This window comes from Ranitomeya variabilis, chromosome 5 (genome assembly GCF_051348905.1).
Source record: "Ranitomeya variabilis isolate aRanVar5 chromosome 5, aRanVar5.hap1, whole genome shotgun sequence".
Taxonomy (NCBI): domain Eukaryota; kingdom Metazoa; phylum Chordata; class Amphibia; order Anura; family Dendrobatidae; genus Ranitomeya; species Ranitomeya variabilis.
Window position 1 is genome coordinate 605,123,198 of NC_135236.1, and position 24,860 is coordinate 605,148,057.

A 24,860-nucleotide genomic window follows, 5' to 3' on the forward strand; every position below is an offset into this window, starting at 1 on the left:
AAGTCAAAGGTTGCTCTTTTAATTTTGCTCCTTGCACACGCTGAAAGGAACACGTATAACATTTAGGCCCTTACACAGTCAAACTGATTTTGAGGCGTGAGTTCCCTTCGTAAAGAGACGCAGTACAGCTGGCAAAAATGCCACCTTGGTGCTTGGCGCGGCCTCCTGAGCATCGTTATTTGTTGCACAGGAGTCTGCGCTGTCGTGTTATCCCTTGGCCTTGCGCTGTTAGCGCTGCCCATCCTCTGACATCATGTAATGTCGGCCGGTGCGGTTTGCGATGACCATGAATCCCAGCCCCGCAGTGTCTTAACATTGTTAAAACACTGCGGGGCTGGGATTCATGGCCTGGTGCAGTACATATGTTCGCCTCTCGCTTGGTTTCTTACACCCGCTTCAGACTATGCGGCGTCAGCTGATCCCTTATCGCATGCCACGGCCATGAAGCCGCACAGTCCAAAGAAGGCGGAAGGAGATGAGGGACAGGCGAAGAAATGCACCGTTCATGCCCATCAATCACACCCTCGCAGTCCAAATTAATAAGACACCGAGGGGCGTTGTGTGGGGCAAGGCGGCCTCAGAGGCGCAGGCAGCCAAACAATGATGCCAGAAGAAAGGCAGCGCTACCAAGGAGCTTGTTGCGTGTCAATACAAAGGAAAATCACACCTGAGGGACGTTTTAATGGTCGCAGAGGACTCATTTTAGACGTGTTCAGTTCCCCATGGGCAAGGAGACTAAGTTTCTGAGCCACCTTGCACACATGCAGCATTACTGTCGTACAAGGTGGCTGTAAAACGTAGAAACACCTGGGGGAGGGGGGACAGGTTTACTTCAATTTCAGTTCTTGTGTCTGCGTGGCTTTTGCAGGACACGATGCCGGCTACACAGCAGGGGAACAGCTGGCGGTGCTGAACCCCACTGACACATTGGCTGGTGTTTTTCTCTGTGCAGCTAGCAGTACCGGGCCCTAACTGGCGGTGTTGGAGCCCAGGGTCAGCAGGAGGAGGAGAGGGAGCAGAGTGTAGGCCGAAGCCTGCACTGGAGCAAGTTGAAAGGGAAACTTTAACCCCCCCCCAGGCGTTTGTAGCTGAAAGAGCCATCGTGTACAGCACTAATGCTGGAAAAGGTAAACTTAGCTCTTTTAATTATGGTCCTTGCACATGCTGAACCTAACACTTATGAAAAGTGTCCCCTCCTACCGTGATACCGTCCGGTAGGTGGAACTTTCCTTTGTGATGTGACGCAGCACAGCCGTCATTCTTACCCCCTTGGCGCCGTGCGCCGCCTCCTCAGCGTTGTTTGAATCAGTCCCGGAGCCTGCGCTGTTAGGTTAGCCCTTGGCCATGCACAAATTTTGCGCTGCCCGTCTTCTGACATCATTTGGTGTCAGGCTGGCTGCGCCTGTGCGGCCGCGCTGGCCGAGATCCCGCCTCGTACTGTCTTCTGATTTCATCCCACTGGGGGCCTGAGATCCGTGGCCATGCGCAGTGCATATCCTCGCCTCTCACTCCCCTCCCTACGGCTTCTTCAGACTGTGCGGTGTCACGGCCGTGGCATGCTATTAGGGACCAGCTGACACTGCACAGTTTGAAGAAGCCGTAGGGAGATGAGTGAGAGGTGGAGGTTCAGATATGCACTGCGCATGTCCATGGATCTCAGGCCCCCAGTGGGATGAAATCAGAAGACAGTACGAGGCGGGATCTCGGCCAGCGCGGCCGCACAGGCGCAGCCAGCCTGACACCAAATGATGTCAGAAGACGGGCAACGCAAAATGTGTGCATGGCCAAGGGCTAACCTAACAGCGCAGGCTCCGGGACTGATTCAAACAACGCTGAGGAGGCGGCGCACGGCGCCAAGGGGGTAAGAATGACGGCTGTGCTGCGTCACATCACAAAGGAAAGTTCCACCTACCGGACGGTATCACGGTAGGAGGGGACACTTTTCATATGTGTTAGGTTCAGCATGTGCAAGGAGCACCACAAAAAGAGGCACTTTTTCCCTTTGCATCATTACTGCTGCACAAGGTGGCTCCTTCAGTAACAAACGCCTGGGGGGGGGGGGGGGGGACAGGTTCCCTTAAATTTAACTTGTTGTGCCTGCGTGGCGGTCGCAGTACACGTTGCCGTATACACAGCAGGGGAACAGCTGGCGGTGCTGAACCCCACTAACACATTGGCGAGGTGTTTGGCTCTGTGCGTACAGCACTTCTGGACGGCAACTAGCGGTGTTGTAGCCCAGGGACAGGTGGAGGAGGAGGAGGTGGAGGAGGTAGGAGGGATTGCCACACACACAGCAGGGGAACAGCTGACGTTACTGAACCCCAATAACAGAGGAGGGACTGTTGACTGTGCGTACAGCACTACCAGGCAACAACTAGCGGTGTTGGAGCCCAGGGACAGGTGGAGGAGGAGGAGGTGGAGGAGGGATTGCCACACACACAGCAGGGGAACAGCTGACGTTACTGAACCCCAATAACAGAGGAGGGACTGTTGACTGTGCGTACAGCACTACCAGGCAACAACTAGCGGTGTTGGAGCCCAGGGACAGGTGGAGGAGGAGGAGGTGGAGGAGGGATTGCCACACACACAGCAGGGGAACAGCTGACGTTACTGAACCCCAATAACAGAGGAGGGACTGTTGACTGTGCGTACAGCACTACCAGGCAACAACTAGCGGTGTTGGAGCCCAGGGACAGGTGGAGGAGGAGGAGGTGGAGGAGGGATTGCCACACACACAGCAGGGGAACAGCTGACGTTACTGAACCCCAATAACAGAGGAGGGACTGTTGGGACTGTGCGTACAGCACTACCAGGCAACAACTAGCGGTGTTGGAGCCCAGGGACAGGTGGAGGAGGAGGAGGGATTGCCACACACACAGCAGGGGAACAGCTGACGTTACTGAACCCCAATAACAGAGGTGGGACTGTTGACTGTGCGTACAGCACTACCAGGCAACAACTAGCGGTGTTGGAGCCCAGGGACAGGTGGAGGAGGAGGAGGTGGAGGAGGGATTGCCACACACACAGCAGGGGAACAGCTGACGTTACTGAACCCCAATAACAGAGGAGGGACTGTTGGGACTGTGCGTACAGCACTACCAGGCAACAACTAGCGGTGTTGGAGCCCAGGGACAGGTGGAGGAGGAGGAGGGATTGCCACACACACAGCAGGGGAACAGCTGACGTTACTGAACCCCAATAACAGAGGAGGGACTGTTGGGACTGTGCGTACAGCACTACCAGGCAACAACTAGCGGTGTTGTAGCCCAGGGACAGGTGGAGGAGGAGGAGGTAGGAGGAGGTAGGAGGGATTGCCACACACACAGCAGGGGAACAGCTGACGTTACTGAACCCCAATAACAGAGGAGGGACTGTTGACTGTGCGTACAGCACTACCAGGCAACAACTAGCGGTGTTGGAGCCCAGGGACAGGTGGAGGAGGAGGAGGAGGAGGTGGAGGAGGTAGGAGGGATTGCCACACACACAGCAGGGGAACAGCTGACGTTACTGAACCCCAATAACAGAGGAGGGACTGTTGACTGTGCGTACAGCACTACCAGGCAACAACTAGCGGTGTTGGAGCCCAGGGACAGGTGGAGGAGGAGGAGGTGGAGGAGGGATTGCCACACACACAGCAGGGGAACAGCTGACGTTACTGAACCCCAATAACAGAGGAGGGACTGTTGGGACTGTGCGTACAGCACTACCAGGCAACAACTAGCGGTGTTGGAGCCCAGGGACAGGTGGAGGAGGAGGAGGTGGAGGAGGGATTGCCACACACACAGCAGGGGAACAGCTGACGTTACTGAACCCCAATAACAGAGGAGGGACTGTTGACTGTGCGTACAGCACTACCAGGCAACAACTAGCGGTGTTGGAGCCCAGGGACAGGTGGAGGAGGAGGAGGTGGAGGAGGGATTGCCACACACACAGCAGGGGAACAGCTGACGTTACTGAACCCCAATAACAGAGGAGGGACTGTTGGGACTGTGCGTACAGCACTACCAGGCAACAACTAGCGGTGTTGTAGCCCAGGGACAGGTGGAGGAGGTAGGAGGAGGTAGGAGGGATTGCCACACACACAGCAGGGGAACAGCTGACGTTACTGAACCCCAATAACAGAGGAGGGACTGTTGACTGTGCGTACAGCACTACCAGGCAACAACTAGCGGTGTTGGAGCCCAGGGACAGGTGGAGGAGGAGGAGGTGGAGGAGGTAGGAGGGATTGCCACACACACAGCAGGGGAACAGCTGACGTTACTGAACCCCAATAACAGAGGAGGGACTGTTGACTGTGCGTACAGCACTACCAGGCAACAACTAGCGGTGTTGGAGCTCAGGGACAGGTGGAGGAGGAGGAGGTGGAGGAGGGATTGCCACACACACAGCAGGGGAACAGCTGACGTTACTGAACCCCAATAACAGAGGAGGGACTGTTGACTGTGCGTACAGCACTACCAGGCAACAGCTAGCGGTTTTGGAGCCCAGGGACAGGTGGAGGAGGAGGAGGTGGAGGAGGTAGGAGGGATTGCCACACACACAGCAGGGGAACAGCTGACGTTACTGAACCCCAATAACAGAGGAGGGACTGTTGACTGCGTACAGCACTACCAGGCAACAACTAGCGGTGTTGGAGCCCAGGGACAGGTGGAGGAGGAGGAGGTGGAGGAGGGATTGCCACACACACAGCAGGGGAACAGCTGACGTTACTGAACCCCAATAACAGAGGAGGGACTGTTGACTGTGCGTACAGCACTACCAGGCAACAACTAGCGGTGTTGGAGCCCAGGGACAGGTGGAGGAGGAGGTGGTGGAGGAGGGATTGCCACACACACAGCAGGGGAACAGCTGACGTTACTGAACCCCAATAACAGAGGAGGGACTGTTGACTGTGCGTACAGCACTACCAGGCAACAACTAGCGGTGTTGGAGCCCAGGGACAGGTGGAGGAGGTGGAGGAGGTAGGAGGGATTGCCACACACACAGCAGGGGAACAGCTGACGTTACTGAACCCCAATAACAGAGGAGGGACTGTTGACTGTGCGTACAGCACTACCAGGCAACAACTAGCGGTGTTGGAGCCCAGGGACAGGTGGAAAAGCAGAGGAACACAATGTAGGCCGAAGCCTGAGAAAGTCGAAAGGGAACCTTTAACCCCCCCCAAGGCGTTTGTAGCTGAAAGAGCCAGCTTGTGCAGCACAAAAGATGCAAAAGGAAAAGGTGGCTCTTTTCATCATGCTCCTTGCAAACACAGAACTAAACACTTATAAAATGTGTCCCGTGAAACCGTCCCGGAGGTGGGACTTTCCTTCGTAATATGACGCAGCACAGCCGTCATTCCTCCCCCCCGGGCGCCGCGCCCCGGCTCCTCAGCGTAGTTTGATTCCGTCCCGGAGCCTGCGCTGTTATGTTATCCCTTGGCCAGGCACACTTAGCGCTGCCCATCTTCTGACATCATTTGGTGTCAGGCTGGCTGCGCCTGTGGGGCCGCGCTGGCCGAGAGCCCGCCTCGCAGTGTCTTCTGATTTTATCCCACTGGGGGCTTGGGATCCATGGCCATGCGCAGTGCATATCCTCGCCTCTCACTCCCCTCCCTACGGCTTCTTAAGACTGTGCGGTGTCACGGCCGTGGCATGCTATTAGGGACCAGCTGACACCGAACAGTCTGAAGAAGCCGTAGGGAGATGAGTGAGAGGTGGAGGTTCAGATATGCACTGCGCATGTCCATGGATCCCAGGCCCCCAGTGGGATTAAATCAGAAGACACTGCGAGGCGGGCCCTCGGCCAGCGCGGCCGCACAGGCGCAGCCATCCTGACACCAAATGATGCCAGAAGACGGGCAGCGCTAAGTGTGCCTGGCCACGGGATAACATAACAGCGCAGGCTCCGGGACGGAATCAAACAACGCTGAGGAGCCGGGGCGCGGCGCCGGGGGGGGAGGAATGACGGCTGTGCTGCGTCATATTATGAAGGAAAGTCCCACCTCCGGGACGGTTTTACGGTATCAGTGGACACATTTTATAAGTGTTAAGTTCTGCGTGTGCAAGGAGCTAAACCAAAATAGCTACCTTTTCCTTGTGCAGCATTACTGCTGCACAAGGAGGCTCTTTCAGTAACAAACGCCTTGGGGGGGGGGGGACAGATTCCCTTACATTTCAGTTGTTGTGTCAGCGTGGCGGTCGCATGACACATTGCCAGCTACACAGCTGGGGATCAGCTGACGTTACTGAAACCCAAGAACACTGGGTCGTATGTTTTGACTGTGCAGACGGCACTTCTGAGCCTCAACTGGCGGTGTTGGAGCCCAGGAATTTAAGTTCAGGTGGTAGAAAGATGAACACAACAGGAGACCTGGATAACGTATACAGTGACCTAATTATTTAATCAGGAGGAGGAGTGGCAAATTCCTGCGAGATCCAGGCCTTGTTCATTTTCAGGAAAGTAAGCCGGTCAACGTTATCGGAGGATAGTCGCATGCGACGGTCAGTTAGTACACCACCTGCAGCACTAAAGACACGTTCCGATAATACACTGGCCGCAGGGCAAGACAGCACCTCCAATGCATACTGGCTTAGCTCTGGCCATGTATCCAGCTTTGAGACCCAAAACTTGAAAGGGGAAGAGCCGTCTGGGAGTACAGCAAGAGGGCAAGACATGTAGTCTGTCACCATCTGACGGAACCGTTGCCTCCTGCTGACTGGAGCCGTCTGTGATGGTGTAGACTTTTGTGGGGGGCACAGAAAACTGTGCCACAGTTGGGCCATACTGGTCTTGCCTTGGGCAGAGGCACTGCTTCTGCTCCCTCTTTGTGCAGAGCCTCCACCACTGCCTGGACGCACTGAGCTGCTTTGGAATGCACTAGCAGCACTTCTCTCAGTTGGAATGGAGAAGATGATGGAATTGACCAGTGTGTCTTGGTACTCCCGCATTTTTTGTTCCCGGTTCAACGGTGTGATGAGGCTTTCTACGTTGTCCCGGTAGCGAGGATCGAGGAGGGTGAACACCCAATAATCAGACATGTTGAGAATGTGGGCGATGCGGCGGTCGTTTCTCAGGCACTGCAGCATGTAATCCACCATGTGCTGCAGACTGCCAACTGCCCAAGAAACGCTGTCCCCTGCTGGAGGCGTGATCTCTGCCCGCTCGTCATCACCCCACCCTCGCTGTACACACTGAGTACTGGACAATTCGGTAACTCCCTCCTCTGGACGGATGTCTTCCTCCTCCATTGACTCCTCCTCATCCTCCTCACAAACTGTCCCCTGCCTACGCGTTTGTGAGGAACCACGTGGCGCTGACTGTCCAGAAGATGATGGAAATGGTGAATCCTCATCCTCCACCTCTTCCACAACATCATCCCTTAGCGCTTGCAGTGATTTTTCAAGCAGGCAGATAAGGGGGACAGTCATGCTGACTAGTGCATCATCTGCACTCGCCATCCGCGTGGAATAATCAAAGGGACACAAAACCTGGCAGACGTCATTCATAGTGGCCCACTCTGTGGTTGTGAAGTCTGTACGGCGCTGAGTGCGACTTCTTTGCGCCTGAAGCAGCTGGTACTCCATTACAGCTTGCTGCTGCTCACACAACCGCTCCAACATATGTAACGTGGAATTCCACCTGGTAGGTAGGTCACATATGATGCGATGTTCCGGCAGGCGGTGTCGGCGCTGCAGAGCCGCAATGCGCGCTTTTGCCGTGCTGGAACGCCGCAAGTGAGCACACTCTAGGCGGACCTTGTGCAGCAGTGCATCAAGATCCGGATATTCCCTCAAAAAGCTCTGCACGACCAAATTGAGCACATGTGCCAGACATGGGATGTGAGTGAGGTTGCCGAGGCCCAGAGCTGCCACCAGATTTCGGCCATTATCACACACTACCATGCCTGGCTGGAGATTCGCTGGCACAAACCACACATCGCTCTCCTGCTTGATGGCATTCCAGAGCTCCTGCGCTGTGTGGCTACGATTCCCCAAAAAAATTAATTTCAAGACGGCCTGTTGACGTTTGGCCACGGCTGTGCTCATGTCGGTCGTAACAGGTACACGTTCATCACGGGTCCATGTGGAGGTAGACTGTGACGGCTCCTGCAGCGATGATTCTGAGGAACTGGTGTAAGAGGAGGAGTCAATGCGTACAGAATGGATTCCTGCAATCCTTGGAGTGGGCAGGACACGTCCTGCGCCACTCGCACGGTCTGTACCCGGCTCAACGACATTAACCCAATGGGCAGTGAGGGAAAGGTATCGCCCCTGTCCATGTTGACTGGTCCACGCATCGGTGGTGAGGTGGACCTTGCTACTGACGGCGTTCAGTAGCGCGTGTTTTATGTGTCCCTCCACATGCTTGTGCAGGGCAGGGACGGCTTGCCTGCTGAAGTAAAAGCGGCTGGGCACATTGTACTGTGGGACTGCCAATGACATCAAGTCACGGAAGCTGTCAGTCTCCACCAGCCTGAATGACAGCATTTCCAGTGACAGAAGTTTGGCAATGCCTGCAGTCAGAGCCTGTGCTCGTGGGTGGTTTGACGAGAAAGGCCGCCTTTTCTCCCATGCCTGTACTACCGATGGCTGTAGACTGGGCTGGGAGTGTGTGGACGACTGGGAAAGTGGTGCTGCGGGTGGAATTACAGCGGGTCTCTGGACAACAGGGCCAGAGGTTCTTCCACGGCGATCCTGGGAGGAAGCCGAACCAGCTGCGTGTGAGCTGGAGGAAGAGGCAACACGAGCTGAAGAGGTGGTAGCTGCCGCTGTTGGTTGGCCTAGCTCTTCAGTGTGTTTTTCTAACAACGTCGGGTGCCTGGTGCGCACATGTTTCCACATGTTGGAGGTATTGAGGCTGCTGACATTTTTCCCTCTTTTGACTTTTTGATGACACACCTTGCATCTGACATAGCAAATGTCATCTGCAACTGTGTCAAAAAAGGACCAGGCACTGCAAGTCTTGGGAGCGCCCTTTTTGGCTTTTGGAAGAGACATGCTCCTAACGGGTGCCAAAGCGGAGGCTGCAGGATCCGCAGTCTTCTCCCTCTTTGGGCCGTACGGGGAATCTCTTCCTCAGAGCTGATCCCACCACCTTCCTGTCCCTCACGCCAAGATGGGTCAAGGACCTCATCATCTACACTACCCTCTGCCCCCAACTGCTCCTCCTGGGTAGTCTCAGCAGCAGAGCACGCACCAGTAAGTGGCACCTGAGTGTCATCATCAGCTGATGCGGCCTGCGATGTGGTGACCGGAGCCACTGGCCCACCCGCCTCTTCAGAGGAAGAGAGAAAAAGCTGTTGGGCATCACTGCACCCTGCCTCTTCTTCCATTTCTCCAATGCTGCTTGGCTGGCCCCCTGTTTCCAAGCCAAGAGATTCAGAGAACAGAAGTAGAGACGGCTCCTGTCCTGGGCTCTCTGTCTGCCTGGGCAATTTGGCAGGTGGTGAAGAGACAGATGGCTGCTCTCCAGTGCTCTGTGTCTGAGAGGATGTGGCACTAATTGAAGTTGATGCATTAGCTGCCATCCATCCGACAACGGCTTCAATTTGGTCTTCACGCAGCAGCGGTGTACGGCGCTCTGACACAAAGCTGCGCATGAACGACTGTTCCCTGGTGAAAGTGGGTGCTGATGAGTCACCGGTGCCCGCAGCAGGCACAGAATCCCCACGTCCCCTCCCTGCTCTGCGCCCACGCCCACGTGCCTTACTCACTGCCTTCTTCATCTTGGTTGACTGATAAAGATAAGCAGAAAAGTACTAACGGCTTTGTGTGCTTATTCCTGAGCAACTCCTCCTAACAGGTATAAGAAACACTAATTTTCTAAAGTGTGGACTAGACTTTAATATGAGCTAATGTGGCCTACACAAATGTAAAGTGGTGTAACTGGTGTGTTTGGTGAACTTTATTATTTATTTATTTTTTGGGGGCTGAACTGACAACGGATAGAGCTGCAGTCACACGGAGACCGTGCAGACAGACGTAAACGGCGCTGCAAGGCCCCAAAACCCTCCTCTACGTTATCCTATGTAGTGTTTTTCCACAAGTTAGCTGGAGACGGGTGGAAAGACACTAATAGGATTTTTTGGAAAAAATGTGCAGCAGCCTGCACTACTTAAAACAAAATGAAAATTGATTTGGCGGTATGACGCAGTGAAGAACCCTGAGCTGGAGACAACCAGGCTATGGCTGCTCACAGACTACAGGGCGAGCTGCAGTCACACGGAGACCGTGCAGACAGCCGTAAATGGCGCTGCAAGGCCCAAAAACCCTCCTCTACGTTATCCTATGTAGTGTTTTTCCACAAATTAGCTGGAGACGGGTGGAAAGACACTAATAGGATTTTTTTGAATAAATTAGCAGCAAACTACACTACTTGAAAAAAAAAAAAAAAAGAACAGTATGAGGCAATGAACCACCCTCCCTGAACTGAATACAACCAGCTATGGATGGCCTATGTGGCTGCACTCAGACTAGAGAGTGGGCTGCACTCACACACACACACACACACAGACCTTGCAGATCGCTGTGAAAACAGCGCTACAAGGCAAAAGCAAGGTGAATAGTAGGTGAACACAGCGGTTGCTAAATTAGCCTTTGGAAAGCACAAAGAAGCAAATCGCTATCTCTAAACTGGCCCTCAGTCAGCAAACAGCGTCCTGTCACTAACTGAATTCACAGCAGAGTGATCGCAAAATGGCGCCAGCGACTTTTAAACTGCATCATGACATCATTTCAGCAGCCAATCACAGCCTTGCCAGTAGTTTCATGCCCTCCATGCTAAACAGGATGTGCCCACACTTGGAATCATTCTCATTGGCTGAATTTCTGCATTTTGAATCTTGGAACTTCCGATTCCGGTATCCGATACGCGGCAAGTATCGGAATCCCGGTATCGGAATTACGATACCGCAAGTATCGGCCGATACCCGATACTTGCGGTATCGGAATGCTCAACACTAGTCACAATGCGTCGTTTTGCCAAAAAAACGCATCCTGCAAAAGTGTTTGCAGGATGCGTTTTTTCGCCATTGATTAACATGAAGCGACGCATTGTGACGGATTGCTACACGTCGCACCCGTCGTGCGACGGATGCGTCGTGCAGTGGCGGACCGTCGGGAGCAAAAAACGCCACATGTAACGTTTTTTGCTCACGACGGTCCGCTTTTTCCGGCCACGCATGCGCGGCCGGAACTCCGCCCCCACCTCCCCGCGCTTCCCCGCACCTCACAATGGGGCAGCGGATGCGCTGGAAAAATGCATCCGCTGCCCCCGTTGTGCGGCGGGGACAACGCTAGCGTCGGGGACCTCGGCCCGACGCACGGCGATGGGCCGAGCCCGACGCTAGTGTGAAAGAAGCCTAAGACTGTATAGGTGACTGGTAACTTAGGCAACAAGCAGTAAAGATAAAATTACAAATAGCTCTGTTCTTGAGAACGCAAAGAATGTTTAATAACAAGTAAATTGCAAAGTTGCTTGTTTTTACAAGTTCCTGGCAATTTTAACCATTTAGTATAAATAACACTTTAAATCTCCTTTAGATGCACATTTGATTTGTTGCTCTGCATAGTTTTCCCCTGCAGGTGATGGGAGAGGGCTTGCAGTACCATTAACAGCCACTCCAGGATGTATGGAGCTGTTTTACTTCCAATTCTCTGCAGCCCCTTCAATCAGCTGAGCCCCCACTATGGCCTATCCTAATGATTTGCGATCCATATTTGCCCCATATGACCCCTTTAAAGCAAGACTTCTTTTCTCCTTTCCAGAAAGCCCTAACAAGGGTATAGGAACAACATTTTTTCATTAGATGCTAGAGATAATTCCCAGTCATCACTAAGCCTAATTAAAGACTCTGCTTTTTGTGCCAGAATTGTTGCTGTTGTAGACGGGACACGTTTTCCTCACGGGACAGTTTTCCGTCTCGTAGCATTTTAGTAAAGTAGTAAAGTGGGTGTCTGGCATGCTTTGGAAGATCAGCCATGTACACCCTGGGGGCGAGTAAGCGGTAAATGACACTTGATGAAGATGATGTACAGGACACATTGGGGTAGATGTGTTAATCACTGTTAGTGCGGTGTTAAACTATCAATAATTGGATCAATAGCTGTGACGTACGATGAAAGGCGAATGCTGCCAGCTGGTAGGCTGTAATGTGCTCCATGTTTAGTCCATAAAATTAGAAACCTTATTATTATAGGAAATCAGACATGGGGTCGTCTCCTCTGAGCAGAATAGAGAGTCAGTTCTGGTCGACTCGTGGACATCATGGTAAAACAAGATTTATCTGAATGGCCACCATGTATAGGTCATTTCTCCTGCAGCCATGAGGTACTGCAATGTAACATGGCCAATCTTTGTTTTCACTGATCTCTCACTGCGGGACGCCCTTCATACACCTCAGATGTTCCTCCAGTGTGTATGAGCACCTAAGGAGGGTGTTTCACTACTGTGATGTTGATGACCCCTGACACCAGCACCCTCACCGACCAGCAGTGATCAGAACCTGCAGCACTGGAAGAGCCCAGATCGTTGTCTAGTTCCAGCCAGTTTCAGAGCAGCGCTTACAAGCTGTATTGGAAAGAGTTTGCAATTGCTTCACTCGTCGCCTAGGAGACCGGCCACTGTCTGTAACCTGGGCAATGTGCAGGAAACACAGTGTCTCTGATTGGTCGAGGCCGCCAGGCCTCGACCAATCAGCGACGGGCACAGCATGGCGACGATGATGTCATAAAGGTTGCCTCGACCAATCAGCGACGGGCACAGTCTGCCGCGAATTCGCCTCGACCAATCAGCGACGGGCACAGTATCGACGTAGATGTCATAATGGTTGCCATGGCGACGGAGATGTCATAAAGGTTGCCTCGACCAATCAGCGACGGGCACAGTCTGCCGCGAATTCTGGAATCATCATTGTCCATATACTACGGGGACATGCATATTCTAGAATACCCGATGCGTTAGAATCAGGCCACAGTCTAGTACATCAAAAATCCCCTTGTTCTTGAGAGTAAATTAGAAAGTTGGTTCCTACAAGCCCATACCATTTTACCCATCTTAGATGATGGTCAGCACGGTGGCTCAGTGGTTAGCACGGCCTTGCAGCGCTGGAGTCCTTTGTTCAAATCCCACCAAGGACATCTGCAAGGAGTTTGTATGTTCTCCCCTTATTTGCGTGGGTTTCCTCCAGGCTCTCCGGTTTCCTCCTTCATTCCAAAGACATCCTGATAGGGAATCCAGATTGTGAGCCTTATCGGGGACAGCAATGATAATGTGTGCAAAATGTAAAGCGCTGCGGAATATGTTAGTGCTATATAAAAATAAAGATTATTATTTATAAGACAACCCTTTTAGGCCTTCTTTGTATCTGCAAAATACCAGCTCTTTAATTGATGGACATTGTCTTGGCAGTGTGCACAATGCTGAGCTGCACTCAGAGGTCATTCAGGGTCATGGCCTGTCAATCTGTAGACACCCCCTTGATGGCATCATCCATCCTCACGTCTGGGTCACTGCAGCTCTCTGAATGGGTGAAGGATGTATCTCCTATGCTCCCCGGCCATGACGTAGAGCTGGATCTGCCCTTCAGAGGTTCACAAGGTCGTCACACTGGAAGGCCATCTGATCCCGAAGCATGGCTGTATCCTCGGTCACTAGTTTATAACAATATTTCTAGTAATAGTTAATATCTGTCAGTGTTGCTGTATTGTTTTGTAATAGGTAATTTCCTGCTCGTGGTGCTTTGTGCGCTGCTCTGCAGTAAAGTATTGCCGCTTGTCCAGCTCCGACCTGTCTGCAGCCAACTCATGTTTGCTGATTGACAGCAACAGCACATTGGGTAAAAGGAGCCGGTTACATCAGCAGTGGTAGCACTAATAGAAGGGACCTTTCGGCACGTACGGCCAGCTAACATGGGAGGACACCAAATGCTGCCATTTGTTTGGCTCTGACTGGGTATTGCATTAGTTGGTGATATAAGATTACCCAATGAGAAATGATCGTCTTTATCCAAAGTTTAGGACTTGTGTAAAGTGTAAATATGGCCCAGCAATGGCTGTTCATGCTTGTTCCCGATTGTTGGCAATTTCCTAATGATGAGAAATTGTAGTTTCATCAGCGGATCACATTATGCTGCCTAAAATTGTTTTTGTCAGCAGCACATCTCCGTGTAAGCAGCGGTTGTGCTGCCTATAACATGCAAATTGTAAGGGGGCAATCCTGACAAAATGTTTTACTCCTTAAATCTTCCGATATGTGTGTAGTTGTTCATCCTCCGTCCTCCATGTGGTCGTGAAAACAAGCCCTAACTGCAGTGTCACGAGAGCTGACAAGACACCTCTCCATCAGTGTGAGGGTCCTAGTACCTCATATAGTTCTGCTGATGTGAGATTGCTATGTTCCCTCACATCTTCATCCTCCGTCCTCCATGTGGCTATGAGAACAAGCCCTAACTGCAGTGTCACGAGAGCTGACAAGACACCTCTCCATCAGTGTGAGGGTCCTAGTACCTCATATAGTTCTGCTGATGTGAGATTGCTATGTTCCCTCACATCTTCATCCTCCGTCCTCCATGTGGCTATGAGAACAAGCCCTAACTGCAGTGTCACGAGAGCTGACAAGACACCTCTCCATCAGTGTGAGGGTCCTAGTACCTCATATAGTTCTGCTGATGTGAGATTGCTATGTTCCCTCACATCTTCATCCTCCGTCCTCCATGTGGCCGTGAGAACAAGCCCTAACTGCAGTGTCACGAGAGCTGACAAGACACCTCTCCATCAGTGTGAGGGTCCTAGTACCTCATATAGTTCGTTACTGATGTGAGATTGCTATGTTCCCTCACATCTTCATCCTCCGTCCTCCATGTGGCCATGAGAACAAGCCCTAACTGCAGTGTCACGAGAGCTGACAAGACACCTCTCCATCAGTGTGAGGGTCCTAGTACCTCATGTAGTGCGTTACTGATACTGGTCTGTTCCCTCACATCTTTATCCTCCATCCTCTATGTGGCAGGTGTTTGGAGCACATCTGGCCTGCGCTGAGCTCTTTCCCTGCTAGATTGTAAAATGGCAGACTACCCAGAAGGCATTAGAAGCGGCAGCCATGCGTGCGTGATGAATCCGGCCTGACATTCTGCTTGGATAAGAGAAGCTTTGGCTTTGATTTCTCTTTATTTCCTTTATTTATCTGCCTGTGTGATTATTTGCAGCAGCGCTGTACGTGACTCCTTGTGTCTGCGGCAGGATATACTTTACGTGACATAAAATATCAGGCGCCCCAGTAGCTGGGCATGACAGTGTGGGAAAGAGATTTGTGTCATCACATATCGGCACCAGTATGGCGGAGCCGCCCGGACTGTTCATACAATACACCCGCCATCCAATAGGAAAACCTTCATCTCTCTTCCATAAGCCGGTAGAGTGCGGAGCGGAAGGTGCACGTTCTGCATTGGCTCTTTTTTCTGTCTTCAGACGATCACTATTCATGAGAGCAAATGGAAATGTTTATTTTGTGTTTTTTATTTATATTTTTTTTTCCAGTAGAAAATGGCCATACCTCCATCTTATGCTGACCTCGGAAAATCTGCTCGAGATGTATTCACCAAAGGATATGGTAAGTTCTTACAACCATTCGACAATTTCCCGTAAATTTGTAAAAATGCAGAGCACATAAATTCTTACTACTGTATACTGTGAAAATACAGTGCCGGAAAGCTCCTCATATATAGTGTTCTTAGAGATCAGAAAGGCTTGTGTTACCAGCAGGGAAATGTATCCCACCTATTAGTGTTATATTGCTTCAGGAGCATAATTACATAGGGAATCTGGCCTTATAAATGCTTATAGGGTAAAATATTGTCCCTCATCAGTCTGATGGATCAACATTCCGTGGGGGCATCATGTGAGCGCTGCAGCTAATCGGTGATCACTGATTGGACGAAGGGTTCACATTTTACCCTACCTGGAAGACACAAATGTAGGGTAAAATCCAGTTCTTATCTTATATTGGTTTGATTATATTTGTTCAGATACTATATTAATGTCCTTCAAGGTAACAAAGGTTGGGGACCCCTGCTCCAATACATAACAATGTCTTTCATCTGCAATAAGTTTCTTTTGCCAGACACTCTGTTTACAGTCCTCAATTTTACACATTTTTGGTGCTTTTTCAATACCTCTTGAACAACACATCTTGAAACCCCAGTTTGTTTTGAAATCTTTGCCTGGGAGAGACCCTGCTGATGCAGTGTGACTACCTTGTGGCTTGATGCTGTGATACTGTCTTCCGCTACCTCATTCTTTGTAGCAGAGTTTGGCTGTCCTTCACCCAGTTTTAATCCATTTGCATATGACTAAATTATGGTGTGCTATTACTTCAGACATCATATGATATATACAAAATAATATGACTGGTATATATACTATGACTACAGAACATTGGATGTTACTCCAGTAACACAGGCTCTCTTATAACATTGGATATTGTACTAGTCGCATACAATGCTGTATGATATGAGACCGGCATAGGATATACTGAAGATCAGATATTATACGTATACAGGATGATATGTGACTAGTATGTTTTTCTGATGTTCTACAGTGATGGTATAATTTATACCAATCACATATGGTCTAAATCTATAGCCTGTATATGCTATGTATGTGATATACTATCAGACATTATATACAGGATAATATGACTAGTATTGTATGTGATGCTTAGAATATATTATATACCAGTCAGATTGCCCTGTATACAATAAGTGATGTATCTAGGTTCGGGTTCCTGATCAGTCCTGTGGAGGAGTCTGTCCAGTCCGGCCTGCAGTCTCTCTGCTGAGGTTCGTCGTGAGTTATTACTGCACTAAATGCACTACTGCATTAAATTAATTTGATTAATCGCCTTCCCTAAGTGGCAGTAATCTACATAATGGTGCCCAGATGCATTTAACCACACCAGGGCGCACTGAGCACCTACGTTTACATATCACGTTAAGGTTGTTTTGGGGGCAATAGAGGAACAGGTTTAAAACCTAAAAAATTAAATTGTTTCCCATCTACTACAGGGCTATAGTTTAAAGTGTAAATTTAGGCTGACAGAATCTGTTTGACAAGTAGCTACATACAGAGGGCGCCACTGTTACTCTCATGGCCCTTTAGTCATCAGTCTAAATTTTACTTGAGACCTGACCTAAAAAACTTCCTTCTCACCCCCAATGGAGGTGGTCTTTGTTGTCCTTTCTCATTTTCGGGTCCTCTACCAGAGGCCTGGGAGTTTGAGGGTTCTTCACAGGATCTCAATTGCTCTCAGCATTGCGCTCTTCCGGAAAGAGCTCAGACGTTGCTCCTGGGATCTGTTGTAGCCATTCTTCCAATTTAGGGGTCACTGCTCCAAGTGTTTTGAGGGCCCTGGTATTTCTCCAGCTTCTCATATTCCTTCTTTCTGATGTTGCTGTCACTTGGCACTGCCACATCTATTATTGCTGTCTTCTGATCCTTGTCTGATTGGTCAGCCAATACCTGCTTATCCGTCTGGATCTTGAAGTCCCACAGGATTTTAACCCTTTCATTCTCCACCACTTTCTCTGGGGTCTCCCCCTGGACTCAGGGGGACTTAGCCCATATGCTGTGCAGATGTTCCTGTATACAATGGTTGTGGCGTTCAGTATACACCGACGGTTCCTGAGGCTTCTTTGCATAATCTGCCTATATATAATATATATGTTATGGGACCTGAGGCTTGTGACCTGGAATCTATCATGTTTGGTTTATATGATCATATTGTATGAAAAGGCTGAGTATAGAGCTGAGCTGTTACTTTTTAGATATTGTTTTTTTGGTTCCATAAATATCATTCTTTTCCTATATTTCTCCTTTCTTAGGCTTTGGATTCATAAAGCTTGACTTGAAAACAAAATCTGAAAATGGACTGGTAAGTTGAAGCAACATTCCCATCGTGTAGTTGCGTGTTAACCAGGATCAGCAGACACAGTGCAAAAAAGCGAACAAGAAGAAGAAATCAGCAATACTAATTCTACACATTTGAAGGCACCTTTAAGGGGACTCCGTCATCACAGGATGACTGTTCAAAGCAAGTACAGGCGCTTGGTGCACTCTTGGGGTGGCCAAGCATTTAAGTGCACCATTCCACCTACTTGTCTTCCTTGTATTTCTCCCCTTCCCTCTTTGATTGACAACTCTGGCTTAATAAAGCCAGAGAAGGGCAGAGATAGATGGAAAGCGAACAAGCATATCATCTAGACATGCCACCGGGTGAGAGGACGACTTTAACATAAAGTGGTTTCTGTTTTTCACATGGAGTAGGTTTGAAGCCTCCTTATACATCACTGGCGGTATGTGTGACTGTCCCCCATATGTTATGGAATGATGGAAAATCACAAGGGTTCCTTTTGTAATGAGTCTTGTTGCAGTCTAACCAAAAAGACACGATCACAAGGCTAAATAACTATAAATAAGCGAGCTGTCATATTAATTTTGGGCTTTAGAATCACTGTTACATTTGCAGTTTTATTTTCCTAAGATGGGAGCAATACATATAAAAGCTTTGATTAATATATCTAATGTATTAATTAATAAATGTATTGTGTACACCTGGCTCTAGGATTTATAGTATGTTATAAATGGAACGTTAGCTCTCAAGGTCAGGCAGGTATGAGAAAACTAATACAATTATGAGATTCTGATAATCTTTTCCAGGAATTTACGAGTTCAGGTTCAGCAAATGCAGAGACCAGCAAAGTCAGCGGCAGCCTGGAAACCAAATACAAGTGGTCAGAATATGGACTGACGTTCACAGAGAAGTGGAACACCGATAACACGCTGGGCACTGAGATCACTATAGAAGATCAGGTAAGGAGGAGACCTGGCAGTGGAGTAGATGCACATTACTAATCTGTATCTGACCAGTGTAAATGCAACTAGTCCATTTCTCTTCTGTTCAGCTTGCAAAAGGATTGAAGTTGACCTTTGACTCGTCGTTCTCTCCTAATACTGGGTAAGAAGTAACTGTATAACGATGTCTACGCCCGAATTCCTTGCTTGCTAATATGTTTATTGATTGGCTTTGGTCGTGATTTCCTCTTGAGGTTTGTGTCTGTCTCATTACCTTAGCTAGGCCATGGTGGTGTCATGTCACAGGTTTGGAGCCAAACTCCTTCTTAACATGCTGAACCAATCTGAAAGGTGATCAGATTGGTTGGATTTCATCCTGTCTAACCCTCTTCTTTAACCTGACATAAGTGCCATATGAGGTGTGTGGCAGCTTATAACTCTTCCTCCATAGTAGAAAGCAGATGGCACAACAGCCTTTTTAACGGCACTGAGAAATAAGTATATAGCACCCCCACAACCCCCCCCCGCGTCGGAATTTCTCCGGGTTCTCGGCTACTGGGAGTATCTCAGACACCAGAGAACATGATTCGGATTGGTTTTTACCAACCCCAGTATTGAGATCGACTTTATTAAAGAAATAATGGCGACTGACAAAAGTCTGATTTCCCATTTAATTTCTCTCTCCTCTGATGTGAACGCATATCAGAGGAGAGAGAAATGGGGGCCCCCGGGATCTCCGGTGTCCCTACATCACCTGTGAAGGCCCCAATGCTGGCGGTGTCTTCTTCCGGGAAGAAAATGGCGGACCAGTGCGCTCGCCGACATCTGCCTGCCGACACCCATCAACAATAGGAATTTCCTATTGGTTCATTTTGATCATTGTGATAGACGCCCCTTTATTACCCCTTTAGTTAGGTTAAAATAGCAAAATAAAAAAATGTATTTATTTCCGTTTTTCCTGTAGGGTTCGGGTTGGGTCTAGGGTTAGGGTTGGGGCTAAAATTAGGGTTGGGATTAGGGTTAGGGGTATATTAGGGTCAGGGTCGTGGTTAGGGTTGGGAATTAGGGTTAGGGTTGGGCTAAAGTTAGGGTTAGGGGTGTGTTGGGACTAGGGTTGGAGTTAGAATTAGGGGGTTCCACTGTTTAGGTACATCAGGGGCTCTCCAAACGCGACATGGCGCCACCACTGATTCCAGCCAATTTTGCACTCAAAAAGTTAAAATGGCGCTCCTTCCCTTCTGAGCACTGCCATGCGCCCAAACAGTGGCTTTCCCCCACATACGGGGTATTGGCGTACTCAGGAGAAATTACACAACAAATTTTGTGGTCCATTTTCTCCTGATACCTTCGTGAAAATAAAAATGGTTCCACAGTGTTTGTGAAAAAAGTAAAATGTTCATTTTTTTCCTTCCACATTGCTTTAGTTCTCGGGAAGCACCTGAAAGGTTAATAAACTTCTTGAATGTGGTTTTGCGCACCTTGAGGGGTGCAGTTTTTAGAATGGTGTCACATATACAGAGGTATAATAATCTTTCAGCCATGTCTCACCTAAAGCTCTTTTCAAGGTATTATTAGACTGGAGTTAAGTGTATGTTTCTCATTATTTTTTCTTTTTATGCATTTTATATAAAAATAAAAGAATAATTTTAAATCTTTTATTGTGATTATGCAGCAAAGCCGCGTGAGAACTCCTCCAGGGGAACTGTTGTATAGAGGATTCACAGGGAGAAGTTGCACCCGCACTATGGTGCCTGAGCAAAACTAAAGGCCCCTGTCCAATAAAAACAGCTAGAGCCCTCCATGCATGAAGATGTGTAGCTATAGGGTGATGGGACTTCTGACACTACTTATCTCTCGGGAACACAAGATTAGCCATGCTAAATTCCAGTTTGTTTGAAGGGATAACCTTTTTGATCCACCAATAATTGTTACGTAGCTGAAACGGCAGAAAACAAAAAAAGACTTAAGTTCATCAAGTGCAACCAATAATGGATTGCTCTTGTTACAGAGATTGGCAAAAAAAACATGAGGAACATATTTGCCCCATATTAGGGGGCGAAATTCCTTCTGAACTAAACTTGGCAATCAGACTAGTTCTCTGTAATATTATATTTATCAAGAAAGGCATCTCTTTGTACTTTAGTAGTGAAACAGCCATTACAACATCACATGGCAGAGAGTTCCATAGCCTCACGGCTCTTACAGTAAAGAATCTGCCTCTGTGATTATGATTAAACCTTCTTTCCTCTAGACGTAGAGGATGCCCCCTTGTTCCTGTCGCAGGCCCAGCTGTAAAAGATCATTGGGAAGATTTCTGTACTGTCCCCCATATATTTGTACATTATAATAAGATTACCCTCAAGCCTTTATTTTTTCATGTTTGATAACCTGTCTTGGTAGTGCAGGCATCAGAAGAACACTAGGGCAATAAATGACAGAGCACTGCTTGCAAGCTCTATAGTAAAGAGCTTGTAAGTGCTGTGCTCCTTCCTTAGGAGATTGACACCCCTTGATAGCCTGTAGAAGTGGCTGGTAACCTAGGCAATGAGCACTAACTATGAAATTAAATCTCGATCCTTTCTCGAGACCGGAGAGGATCTCTTAATAACAAGTTACAAAGTTTCTTGTTTTTACAAGCGGTTTGCAATTTTAACTATTGAGACTAAGGTGAGACTATCCCCTTTTAATAATGTTGTCTGTTCTCCTCTGCGCCCACTTACTGTAGTTACTTTACGTCTAGTTGTCTTACTGATGTGTCCAGCTTTAGGGAATATTATATTCTGCAGTTCACTCTTATAAGCATTGCTGCCTGTAGAATTTCCCTTTTTTTTTTTTCCTGCCGACACAGGATTAAATGTAGCTGGAGTAGAGATGACATCTGTCACACAAGTCTGCATCATCTACTCGGGGAATGCTGGGGCTAAAAATGGCATTACTGACTGTTTCCCACTCCATTATCAGCCTCACGTCTATTGTATTGTCCTGCATGACATTTCCATTTGATTTATTGACATTTACATTATCATAACCTTGCCTTTGTCATTTTATTAGACCGTTGGTCTAAGGCTTCTTTTACACTTACCGTTGTTTTGCGGCCCCAATAGATTTCTATGGGCCTCAATAATTCGACGGAGCGCCGTATGGTCGTGAGGGGCCGTATTTACGGCCGTGAAAAATTATCGAGACTGCTCGATCTTTTTCACGGCTTACAGACTTGGCCCCATTGAAAATCAGTGGGGCCACAAAAACAATGGAAGCTTGTTTTTGCAGTGCACCGTGACTTCCGGTTTTGCAGAACGCCGTTTTTTTTTTCAATGCTTTTTCCATAGTATTGGAAACTTGAAAAATGGCGATCCGCAAGTTTTTTGCGGTCTATTATTGTGACAGACCATGACAATTGTGGCGATACGGCCCGCAATAATGGGCCGCAAAAAAGTGTAAAGGAAGCCTTACTTGTGTGTTCATGAAGAACATCTTCACTGTCTTAATTTCTGTATATATTTAGAAAGAAGAATGCGAAGATCAAGGGTGCGTACAAGCGAGAGCATGTCAACGTGGGCTGTGATATGGATTTTGATATTGCCGGCCCGTCTGTGCGCGGTGCTGTGGTGTTTGGCTATGAAGGCTGGCTAGCTGGCTACCAAATGACTTTTGAATCTGCCAAGTCGAGAGTCTCACAGAGTAACTTTGCCGTCGGATATAAAACTGATGAATTCCAGTTGCACACCAATGTGTAAGTAGAAAAAAATGTACATGTATTGCTGTCATAAGTCTTCGCGGGAAAAGCTGAATCCGTCATTCACTGTATCTTCAGTTAACTTAAAATTTAACCCCTTCTATTTTAATTTTCAATTATCAAAACTGCATTGTAGGAAATGTATATTTTGTCACCAATTAAAGCTAGTTACAAAGGGGTTTTCCACTACAATGATAGTAAAGGCCTATCTCTAGGATATCCATTCGGAAGGAGTTTGACACTTGGCACACTCCTTCAATCAGCAGCTCTCGCGTCCAGCAGTGGCCAGATCTAAATGATGTACGGGAGAGAGAGCCAAGTTTCATACATTGCTCCCAAGTACTGCACATCAGCTCCTATGTAAATGAATTGGGGCTAAACTTCAGTACCCGGGAGCTTCCTTGCACTGTTTAGATCCAGATGCTGGCGGAGGTGGTAACAGCTGATTGATGGGAGTCAACGTCCACCAACTCCTTACAATAGGTCATCAGTATCATTGTAGTTGAAAACCTCTTTATAGTATTTCTTTGAATGACAAAATCAATTATTTGCGTTCGATAGTGGTGAGGAGGTTATCAATATCATGGATAGCAAGAGGAACAAACAAATCAATTTTGAAACATATTAAGCCAGACATGTAACTTGAAGCACTGGTGGTCACCAAGCTACTACTTGCCTACTTTGGACACATCGTATGAAAACAGCAATGACTGGAGAAGGAAAGCATGGTCAGAAGAATAGAAGGGACAAGGTACCCGATGGCTTGACGTTATCAAGATAACGGTGGAGAAGCCTATCGTGGACCTATCTAGTCTTGCACAAGACTTCCTATAGATGGTTCAACCATCAAGTTGCCATGGCTCAAGATTGTGCCGAATGCAGTCTAAACAAAAAACAACAACTTTTGATATACGAGGCTATATGTATTCTGGTGACATAAGAAGTTTATCCACGCTTATTTTTCATTTTTTGAAGTATGAAATTACGTTAGGACTAGGTGGCAAGTTTTGATGTGGTCACTTTGCAGTGTTCTCGTGCTACATTACAACATAATGGAATTGTAGTCTGGTTGTGATTGTAGTCTGGTTGTCCCCCTTTTTAATCTGTAATTGTCTCTATGCTCCAATCACCAATCCCTACCGGATTTCCAGTGACTTGTGTGTTGTGCTTGTGACAATAGGCAGGTTGCAACTCAAAACGCGTCCACCATCTATTATGTCTTGTCGGGAAGTGTCACCTTAGTCTATAGATGGGTTTATTAGCAGTGTAAAGCTCTCCTCAGATTGTCATTGCCATGTAAACCAATATACTTTACACAGCACATTATAGTATAAAGCCAATAATATGACCCACACTGTCGTAGAAATGGGGCCTTCATTATTTACATCTCTCTTGATTGTTACTGAAACTGGAAAGGTTTTTTTTGTTCTAGCTGCCATTAGGACATTCTGTGTTAATAATGTTCTGGAACACAGTAAAATATTTGATGAATCTCTGAATATGTAAGGTTTCATTGTGAATATGATTAGCTGTCTACTCAGAAGCTGTGATTATTTCTATTGATTTTCTTTATTTTATGTTACCAATAGGAATGACGGTACAGAATTTGGAGGCTCTGTTTATCAGAAAGTAAATAATAAATTGGAAACTGCCATTAACTTGGCTTGGACAGCAGGAAACAGCAACACTCGCTTTGGAATTGCAGCCAAATATCAAATTGACTCAGATGCATCGTTCTCAGTAAGTATTCAGTAGGGGGCAGTGTAAGCACTAAGGCTACGTTCACATTAGCGGCGGGCGCCGCAGCGGTGGGCGCCGCAGCGGCGCCGCATGCGTCATGCGCCCCTATATTTAACATGGGGGCGCATGGACATGCGTCGCACTTGCGTTTTGCGCCGCATGCGTCGCTGCGGCGCCCGCGTCCGGCCGCAGAGGACGCAGCAAGTTGCATTTTTGCTGCGTCCAACTTTCGGCCAAAAAGGACGCATGCGGCGCAAAACGCAGCGTTTTAGCGTGCGTTTTGCCGCGTTTTTGTTTGCGTTGTGCGCTGCGGCGCACAACGCAATGTAGCCTAAGAAGCACATCGCTGTTATACCGTACAACAAATCTACCTGCCTGGTTACTACATGTCATTTACAATGTGCTGGAAGACGGGGGGAGTATTCATCAACCCAATTGGCATCACCAGGTTTTCATTGTGTCCCACGGGTGGATTGAAGGCTGTCTTCCACTCATCCCCCTTTTTAATACGATTGAGATTATACGTTCCCCCCCGAGAACAAGTTTAGAATACCTTT

At 48.4% G+C, this 24,860-nt stretch overlaps 1 protein-coding gene across 3 annotated transcripts in view; it reads left to right on the forward strand.

Moving 5' to 3' along the window:
• Positions 1-24,860, forward strand: part of VDAC1 (voltage dependent anion channel 1) — a 101,046-nt gene that overhangs the window by 62,334 nt on the left and 13,852 nt on the right. For 2 of the 3 annotated variants that reach the window (XM_077266076.1, XM_077266073.1), the window contains exons 2-7: positions 15,516-15,588; positions 17,858-17,907; positions 18,693-18,845; positions 18,938-18,990; positions 22,333-22,560; positions 24,153-24,303. In XM_077266076.1, the coding sequence (XP_077122191.1) occupies positions 15,522-15,588; positions 17,858-17,907; positions 18,693-18,845; positions 18,938-18,990; positions 22,333-22,560; positions 24,153-24,303 (702 nt within the window). In that variant the 5' untranslated portion in view covers positions 15,516-15,521. The remainder of the gene's footprint in view (positions 1-15,515; positions 15,589-17,857; positions 17,908-18,692; positions 18,846-18,937; positions 18,991-22,332; positions 22,561-24,152; positions 24,304-24,860) is intronic. The other variant, XM_077266074.1, reaches the window with a different exon arrangement.